Below are 9,122 nucleotides of genomic sequence, written 5' to 3' on the forward strand. Positions count from 1 at the left end.
TTTCCTTGGTGTCTTCAATGAGCAAATTTAAGTGTCTTTGTGGTAACTCTATGCTAGTCTTTGGCATGTGCATGCGTGTATGTGTGTATATGCAGATGCACCTGAGGCATGGGGCTTATAAGTTGAGAGGGTGGGGGCAGCTAGGTGGATCAGTGAGTTGAGAGCCAGGTCTGAAGATGGGAGGTCCTGGGTTCAAATTTGGCCTCAGATCCTTATCATGTGACCCTGAACATGCCACTTAGCTTCCATTCCTCAGCAGTTACCCCTCTTCTGCCTTGGAACTAATACATGATATTGATTCTAAGGCAGAAGGGGTAAAGGTTTAAAAAAAGGGGGAGGGGGTGATAGTGAGATGGTCCTTGCCTTCAAGGAACTTACATTCAGGTAGAGAGATGAGACATCTGTGGGACATTTGAAGAAAGAATACCAAAAATACAAGTGATTCATGACTAGGCATTATCCATGAGCCACAGAGGAGTTCTGTGGGAGCTTAGAGGTTGGGAGATCACTGTGGAGGCCTGAGGAAGGCTTTGTGGAGAACACAGAACTTGAGCTGGGCCTTGAAGGTTGAAGAGGATCCAGAGAAATGGAGAGGAAGGGAAAACATCCCAGGGATGGTTAGAGCAAGGTCTGTTCAGAGAAAGGATTCTAAATCAGAACGTTTGGGGTGGGGAGATGTAAGGAAGTAGGGAGAGAGAGTGGTAGATTGAGGCCGGGCTCCGTGACTTCTCACTGCCTGGGATTATGCAGCGGTGAGATAAAGGAGGGCAGTGAGCCACTCCAGACTCACTAGGCCATTGTTTAAGGAAACCAGAGGCAGAAGCGATTCATACGTGTGTGTGTGTGTGCGTGTGTGTGCGTGTGCATGTGTGTGTGTGTGTGTGTGTTTTCTCCCAGCAGAGGACTGGCTGGTCAGCAAAGAGAAGGAGAAGAGCCAGGAGAAGGGGTCCAAGGACCTGGAGCCGAGTTGGGTTCTGCAGGGCCGAGACAAGGAGAGCCTCCATCAGACTCCAGAGCTGGCCTTAGGAGGAGGGTCTTGTGAGAACCCCTGCAGCTCATCCCTTCTGAGAGGTCCGCCTGGCAAATCTGCCCCCTGGGAGCGAGACTTCAGCGCCCTGTCTCCTGGTCCCTACTGCCAGGACGTTCCAGCATCCGTGTCCGCGGAAAGGCCTTATCCGTGTGCTGAATGTGGCCAGAGCTTCAGCCGAAAGGAGCACCGCACGCAGCACCAGCAGGCCCTGCACAGCCCTCGGCCGTTCGCCTGTCCCCAGTGCCCCAAGAGCTTTGCCCAGCAAGCCACTCTCACCAGCCACTACCGCATCCACACGGGCGAGCGTGCCTACACCTGCGCCCAGTGTGGGAAAAGCTTCATTCACCAGTCTACACTTACGACCCACTACCGTACCCACACGGGGGAGAAGCCCTACCCCTGTGCAGAATGTGAGAAGCGCTTCAGCCGCCTGTCAACCCTTTTGGAGCATCGGCGGACCCACACCGGCGAAAAGCCCTACCAGTGCACCGAATGTGAGCGCCGCTTCAGCCGCCTCTCCACGCTGGTGGAGCATCGGCGGACCCACACCGGCGAAAAGCCCTACCAGTGTGCCGAGTGCGAAAAGCGTTTCACGCGGCTGGCCAACCTGACGGTGCACCAGAACACCCACTCTGGGGAGCGCACCTACAAGTGTGCCCAGTGCGGTAAACGCTTTGCCCAGAAGCCCAGCTTCTTGCGCCACCTCCGCAGCCACACCCAAGAGAAGCTCTACCCGTGCGGGCAGTGCGGTAAGAGCTTCATTTGCCGCTCCTGGCTGGTTCGGCACCAGGGCAGCCATGTGGGCGAGCTGCCCCGTCCCTGTACTGAATGCGAGAGAGGCTGCCCGCCCCCCAAAGAGCCTCCTGCCGGCCCCCTGGGGAGCGGGGGCCAGGAAAGACTGCACGCTCCCGAGAGCCTCTTGGGAAAGCACGATGAAGGTGCGCGGACTGGGCAAGACCCAAAGGGGCGCCGAGGGGCCAAAGAACAAGGGGGTGGTGCCCAGGGGGGCCTTGGGGAGCCCTTGCACAACCCCCATTCCTATGTGAAGATGGAGAATGTGGGCTAGCAGCCGGGGAAAACCCTGCCCGGGATGGAGGGCTGGGGGGCCAACGCCCCCTCGCCTGCAGAGAATCGACAGCTCCCTCTCCTTGGAAGGGACCTGTGGGGAAGGACGCGGCATCCCTGGGCAGGAACGGCCAGATTTTCTCAGGAAGGAAAACGAATGCTGAGGGATAGGATGAAACACTTGAGGGGGTTTCTCTCTGCAAGCCCAGGAGAAGAACTGATGGGAGCACTCCAGGTTGAGCTTTCCTTATACTCTGAACTGAACCAGCTGTCTGCAGCGACGCCAGGATCCCGGCTTGGGGGGCGGGGGAGGGCCGGAAGGCTGCACGGGCTGGACTCTTCACCATTTTGAGGTTGGGAGTACAGGCCTGGGATCACTCATTATTTGCTTTGAAGCCCCAAGTTTTTAAGAGACGTAAACTTTTAACTATGCAGATTCTGAAGCAACTTCCTCAGACCGGATTGAAGGTTTCCCAGTGATGAGTTTTCTAGTTTTATTGGTCCATCATCTCATTTTTCAATGACCCCTGCAGGAGACCAGTGCTGTTCCTTTGTACCTCTGTATCCTGCACTGATCCCTACCTTGGGCAAGGGCCAGAAGATTCTCAGAGCTGTTCCCATCTAGCATGAGTTCAAAGGCAGGATTGCCAGAGCTCCCCTGGCTTAGACTGGAAGGACAAATGGGCTTGCACTGGCACGTATTTGGCTTCTGGCTCCTTCTAGAAACGGAGGGATTGTACTAGATAACCGCTAGGTTCCCTTCCAGTTCTAAATCTACAATCCCGTGAACTCTTCCTGAAAGTGTGTATGTCCCATTTGTGCTCGGCTTTCCCCCGGGCATGCCCAGGCCTCCTCGGAGGCTCTCCAAAGTGCCACTACCTAGCACAGATTTCTGATCCGGAGGTAATCATGGTCTGGCTGCAGATGGCCTTGGAGCTCCACCTGCATTTATTCCTGGTTCTATTTTTTTCCCTCAGCCATATTTCTGAGATGGCTCACCTTTCATAAAGCCCAGGGTTCTTGTTTTTGTTTTGTCTTTACCTGTTCTAAAATAGCCTACTTGTCCTGGCATCCATGTGACCTCAAGGACAGCGTCATCCTCCCGCCAAGACCTACAGTGAAATGCTGTTATTGTTTTCAGAGCTCGTGGGGCTCCCCACGTCTGGCCTGAGGGGCACCTCTCAGTCTCTGCGCTCACACGGCAGGAGATAACTGACAGGTGTGAAACTAATGCGTGACGAGGCCTCTCCTAGCTCAGGTGACCAGCTTTACCCAGTCAACGCTCCCCCCTGCGCCATCCCCCTCAGTGGCCACTCCCCAGAGAGGAATTGTTTTCCAGAATTCTGTTTCACGTTATAAAATAATCACCTACGTCTAGTTCTCTGTTAGGGCTGTAGGGGACACAAAGCTCTCTGCCTTTTTGAGGCCACCATAAATGCCTGTGAAAAGAGAAGTGACAATACCAAGAACTACTTGAGTGCCCATCTCACAGATGTAAAGGGCCTCCCTCTCCTTTGAACAAATTTCCTTGAGAGATTTTAGACCTTACAGTCTTTGGATATTCTAAGAATGAATTTGAACAGATAACCAGCTTGTGGCCATCTTGTCAAGTAGAATTCCCACTCCTTTGCAGAAATCCTTGCCAAAGCTGGACTGATTGACCCAGCCAATTAAAGACTTGCTCGTGCAGCACCCACAGCCACAGACTTGGTCCATTTTCCCATGGCCACAGCTATAAGAAGGATCTCTTTCCTTGGCACCTGATCTTAAGAATAGCATTTGAAATACGTGTATATGTTTGGGTGCCTATCCCAATGTATTTTATAAGAAAAGGTAGGAAGAGTTGCTACTTATTCCCATTGTCCATCCCTTCTTGCTTCTAGGACATGTTGGGAAACACTAGCAAAGTTCCTCACCTTGAGATTGCACTGGGGAGACAGTCGAATGTTTCTTCTCTCATTGCCTCATGGTGTTTGAGGCATTTGTATGTTTGTCTGGTAGACAGGCGGCAAGTGTTTTGAAAGTTCCATGGATTGGTTAATTGTCATGTATACTTACAAACCCTGTAATTAGGCAAAGTATTTATGCAGTTTTGAGGTTGAATTTCTCTTTTTTGCTTGTTCTTTTGATGGTTATTTCTTATTTATGATGCAGTAACTGTGTTTTTCACTGCAGGATCCGAACAGTGGTGAAATAAAGCTATTTTCAAATGTGTGTACTCTTTGAAGATTTTTTTTTAATGCCAAGTAGAGTCTTTAGGGAGAATGACAGAATCTTTATCCTAAGATCATGTTAAGAAAAAGAATTCTATGTGGTGCCTCACACTTTTATTCGTTATTGGCTATGTGCATGAGAGAACAAAATGTCGGTCCCAAATGACTTTTTTCCATGGCACATTAGAATTCTGAGTTTGGCAGAGCACCTCTCCAACATGCCTCAGTTTCTGTGGTTGTGCCCATGTTCCTCCTGGCCACTGTGCTTCCTGTCTTGTAGGGCCTTTGAGTTGTCCAGCCCAGGCCTTCCCTGCTCCAAAATCCTTAACTCCCCAGTCAAGATAAAAGCTGGGAATCATGCTCATTAGTTTTGCTTTTGTGAAACAAAAGCACAGGTCTTCCAGGAGAACTCCACTTATTTCATCTCAGGGGCCTCCCGATAGGTAGCCAAAGACTTTAAACTTGAGCTACATATGCCCTGAAGATTCTCAAAATTCTGTGATGAGCAGGTCCCTCCAATATCACCCCATTTGGACCGGTCCTACTAGCTCTAGGGCAAACTCAACCTGTTTCCTTTCAGGAACACCTGAGCATCTACTTATAATGCTATAGTCTTCCTTGTCCTCATTCCTGGAGCTGGGGAGCTGGGGAGAGTAATGTGAAGGAGAGGGCAGAGGCAAAATACCAGTGGTGTTTGGTGATTGAGAAGGTGATGGAACCATTGGGAAAACAGTAAGAGCTGCTAGAGTTCTCTCTTGTTCTCTTCTGTTGTTTTGGTGGGGCCCAGGGTGGAAGAGTTGGCTAATTTTGTTTACTTGCCCACTGAATTTTTGAAGTGCCAGTAGCAAGTGAACTTGGGAGAGAGATTTGGACTGCAGAAATGAGAATCATCCCGATAGAATTAATACCTTGGGAGATGTCAGAGAGAATATGAAGCTTGTTAAATCTAGTTGAAAATAATAACACTTTGACTATGATTAAGCTTGACCCTAGAGAAAAAAAGAGCAACTATATTTTCCCCTCTTTCATGGATGGTCATGGTGGAGAGGTATGAAATGGGGATAATGAATTCAATACACTGTTAAGTGCATTTGATAGGTAGATTGGTTTGGTTGAAAAAATCTCTGGTTCAACTGAAACACGTTGAGCTTCGAAAACCACATAGATGGTTTTCCCAAATGAGAGGATTCTGGGCAGTGCCTGGATGAGGCAGGATCTTCTTCTCTCTTGTGCCTTTTCTGATAGTCCTGGTAATTCCCTATACTAAATAATACTAATAAATACATATAATATATCATAATAAAATATATTTTTAAAAATCCCTGGTTCAAGAAGACTTAAAGAAATGGGAGATGTGGTCAGAAAGTAATGCAATGTTGAAAAGTTATCAATGATTTTCCTTATAATAGACAGACTGGCAGACTTGGCCCAGTCCTGATATCTTCCTAATTTTTAATATTGGTGAGTCTGATGCCTGTACTGTTCCAGGTTCCCTGTGCCTCTGGCTGGGTACCTGTGGGAATATAGCTTGTTGAATTGAGTGCAATGCTCTCTCTTTAACAAGTGGAGCTATTGTTCCTATCACTGGCACAGAAAAAAAGAATGTTGAATTTGGAGCCTTGTTCTGCTGCTTATTATCTGTAAACCCTTAGGCAAATCAATTTAATTTCTATGGCCCTAAGTTTCATCAACTATAAAATAAAGGGGTTAGACTAAATAATGTGCCAGGTCCCCATCAGCTCCAAATGTGAATCTGGGAAGTGGTAAAATAAAAAAACTCAAGCTTACAGAGAAAAATGGCTATTCAAGGACTTGTGAAACTGAGCTACAGATGCTTTCCACAAATATAAATCCTGTGGCCAGAATTCACCAAGGATCCAGCTGCAGTCCATCCTAGAGAAGACAGGAGGGACAGCTTCACTAACAGCCTCCAGCTCCCTTCCCTGGCTTTCCATCCTTTGGAAACTTAGGTCCCTTCATATTCCTCCTGTAATAGCCAAGGTCATGTGCTTCCCAGGAATTCATATCCCACATTCATCAGCACAGATTAGACTGACACTCAGCTGCAAGGTCCAACTCCTTTCCAATTCTGAAATTCTTTGATTCTGTGTAACAAAATCTAAGGAGCATTGTGGAGGAAGGAATCAAGACAAACCTGTAGTCTGAGGCCACAAAAACCACCAAAGGGAAGGAAGATAGAATTGACGAAGATGGGAGCATTGAAGTGGTGAAAGGATGTGAGGAAAGTAGAAAGAGGGAAAAAGAAATGGACAGTGAAAGGATCAAAAATTAGGTAAAAGAGGGTATTGCTGCCTAATGCAAGATGAGAACTCATACATGCCAACCGAAATTAGGAATGACAACCAGAAAAACCATAGTAGGTTCTGTAAGTATACCATTATGTAGGAACTGGAGATCCCCAGCTCCTACGCATGGCGAAGACTCAGATCTTCCAGAGCAAGACTAGTTAAATCTCCCTCTCAGAGTTCCAGGGGTCCCTCTGAAGGATTATGGGTATCCTTTTCAAAGGTCTAGCTAATAAGTCCCCATTGATATGTTTCCATTTGTGGTTCTCATTTGATTATCATTTAGCCAGACTTAATTATTTTTTAGAAAGCTATATTTAGGGGGCAGCTAGATGGCTTAGTGGATTGTAAACCTTAAAATTTCTTAGACTTATAAATGTGGGAAATTTCACCATTGGGAAATTTCATACTTGAAAAATTTCCTACTGATAGTAAGAAACTCTATTGGAATGTGAAACCCTAGGCATGGGAGGGTCCTTCTCCTCCCTACCTAAGACTACTTTAGGACAGAAACCTTTTGCTAAACAATGGAAAGGGCTTTGACCTATGCTTAAACATAGAACAGGAAGTTCTTTGAGTCATGATTGATTTTAGAATTAATACAATAGAGATACTTGGAACGACAGAACCAGGTCTTGGAAAATACAATCTCCACCCTACTCAGAGTAAAAGGATTTAGGAAGGGCTACAGCAAAGGATCAAGATTTAATTATTTGAGAATATGACCTTCAACAGACATGTGCAAAGCCACAGACCTCTGGGTGATCCTGGGTTAAGCTAGAGCCACCATTGGCACAGGGAAGACATGGACAGTGATTGGTAGATGTGAGAACTGAGGGGAGGGAACTTAGATGGTTTCCTTAAAGATCACAAGGTCTGAGGACTGGAGGGGGTCGAGAGGTTTTGCTTTGAGAGGTTGTGCTCTGAGAAGTTTTGCTCTGAAGGAGGCTGGAGGTGGAGGCCCCTGAGACTGTTTCTCCATTTTGGTCACGTGAGTGATAGGGACTGATCTCTTTTCTTTGCCTCAGCTATCTAAGGGCTTGGGCCTTTTGGCCCAACATAAACAGAGGGGGTATTAAGCCCTATTCCCTTCTCTCTCCTTTCTCTCTCTCTCTCTCTCTCTCTCTCTCTCTCTCTCTCTCTCTCTCTCTCTCTCTCTCTCTCTCTCTAATACCTTTCTTCCTCCTGTTTGTAATTAAAAACTCCATAAAAGGTTGACTGCTGATTTGAGTTTTCATTTAGGAATTACATAGCTGAATTCCTTGGCGACCTTAAATTAATATATATCAGTCTTTTAAAGTGATTTCCTTGTCACAGGATTGAGAGGCAGACCTGGAGATGGGAGGTCTTGGGCTCAAATCTGGCCTCAGAGATTTACTAGCTATGTGATCCTGGGTAAGTCACTTAACCCCCATTACCTAGCCCTTACTGCTTTTCTGCTTTGAATCAATACTTAGTATTGATTCTAAGACAGAAGGTAAGGGTGTTAAAAAAGAAAAATATTTACTCAGGTAAGAACAGGTTCAAAACATTGTAGCCCCAGGGAAAGTGGAATTCAAGGCCCCCCCCCCCCCATCCCAGGTCAAAGGAGTAACTTATAACTCTTAGAAGTCCTTTTGTTGGCATCTTCAAGATGTTTCTCTGATGTATGTTGCTCTTTTTGTGTTTGGCTTGTTGGAGAGCCTGGAATCTGCCTCCATTCTATCATCGTCATCTTCAGCTCCCAATGCTGACGCTGCCATCTGATGATCAGGGGATGCTGCAAGGCTTTGATGGGAAGATGGGAAGTCCACCAGCCTCTGAAGTTTTCAAGGCAAGGTGGAGGAGATGGTATCCAAGGCTTAGGGCACTGTGCCTCTCCTCCCAGTTGGTTCTCTCTCAGGGTTTATCTCTAAGTGTCTTTGCATTTCTTTGAATCTCCTGGATTCTGAGCCAGTTCCCTGGTTTATACAGGGCATTACCAAGTTTTCCTAGCCATCCCAAACATAGTTCCTGAGCAGACTTTGTGGACTTTCTGCAAAACCTATTGAATTGACATCTTCTCATAAGAATAAGGTATCAGAAGATAACATTTTGTTATTTAACTTAAATGTGTGGTGATTTCCTTTACCCATTAGCTCAATCAGCTTCTACCCTTACACTGTTGCTCCAGTTTTGATGCTTGCTGTCTTTAGCAGACCTACAGGAATGTGTTCATTAAAGTCCATAGGTCCGATTCTAGATAGCTCTTGTGTGACTTGGGAAGGGGCTGCATTTCCTCTTGAATGCCTTTCCCAGTGCCTCATTCCAAAGGGTCTCATTAAATATACGTGGCACAGTTGATAATCAAATCGGGCAATCTTCTTCATGCCTTCAGATAAATAGCAATACAATTTAACAAACCAATACCAATTTGCAACATTTTGATAGGTTCTCTGCCAGCCTTTGTGCTTGCAAAAGGCCTACCCCAACCCCCAAAATAGAGATGACCCGAGCATTATAGAAGTGTAACCTTCAGTAACTGCAATA

At 46.8% G+C, this 9,122-nt stretch overlaps 1 protein-coding gene across 3 annotated transcripts in view; it reads left to right on the forward strand.

Moving 5' to 3' along the window:
- The window catches only part of LOC100014842 (zinc finger protein 777-like), a 28,438-nt gene extending 24,129 nt beyond the window's left edge, over positions 1 to 4,309 (forward strand). For 2 of the 3 annotated variants that reach the window (XM_007504537.3, XM_007504539.3), the window contains exon 6: positions 898 to 4,309. In XM_007504537.3, the coding sequence (XP_007504599.1) occupies positions 898 to 2,096 (1,199 nt within the window). In that variant the 3' untranslated portion in view covers positions 2,097 to 4,309. The remainder of the gene's footprint in view (positions 1 to 897) is intronic. The other variant, XM_007504538.3, reaches the window with a different exon arrangement.
- Positions 4,310 to 9,122: the final 4,813 nt, after the last annotated feature.

The sequence above is a fragment of the Monodelphis domestica genome, chromosome 5, assembly GCF_027887165.1.
Source record: "Monodelphis domestica isolate mMonDom1 chromosome 5, mMonDom1.pri, whole genome shotgun sequence".
Taxonomy (NCBI): domain Eukaryota; kingdom Metazoa; phylum Chordata; class Mammalia; order Didelphimorphia; family Didelphidae; genus Monodelphis; species Monodelphis domestica.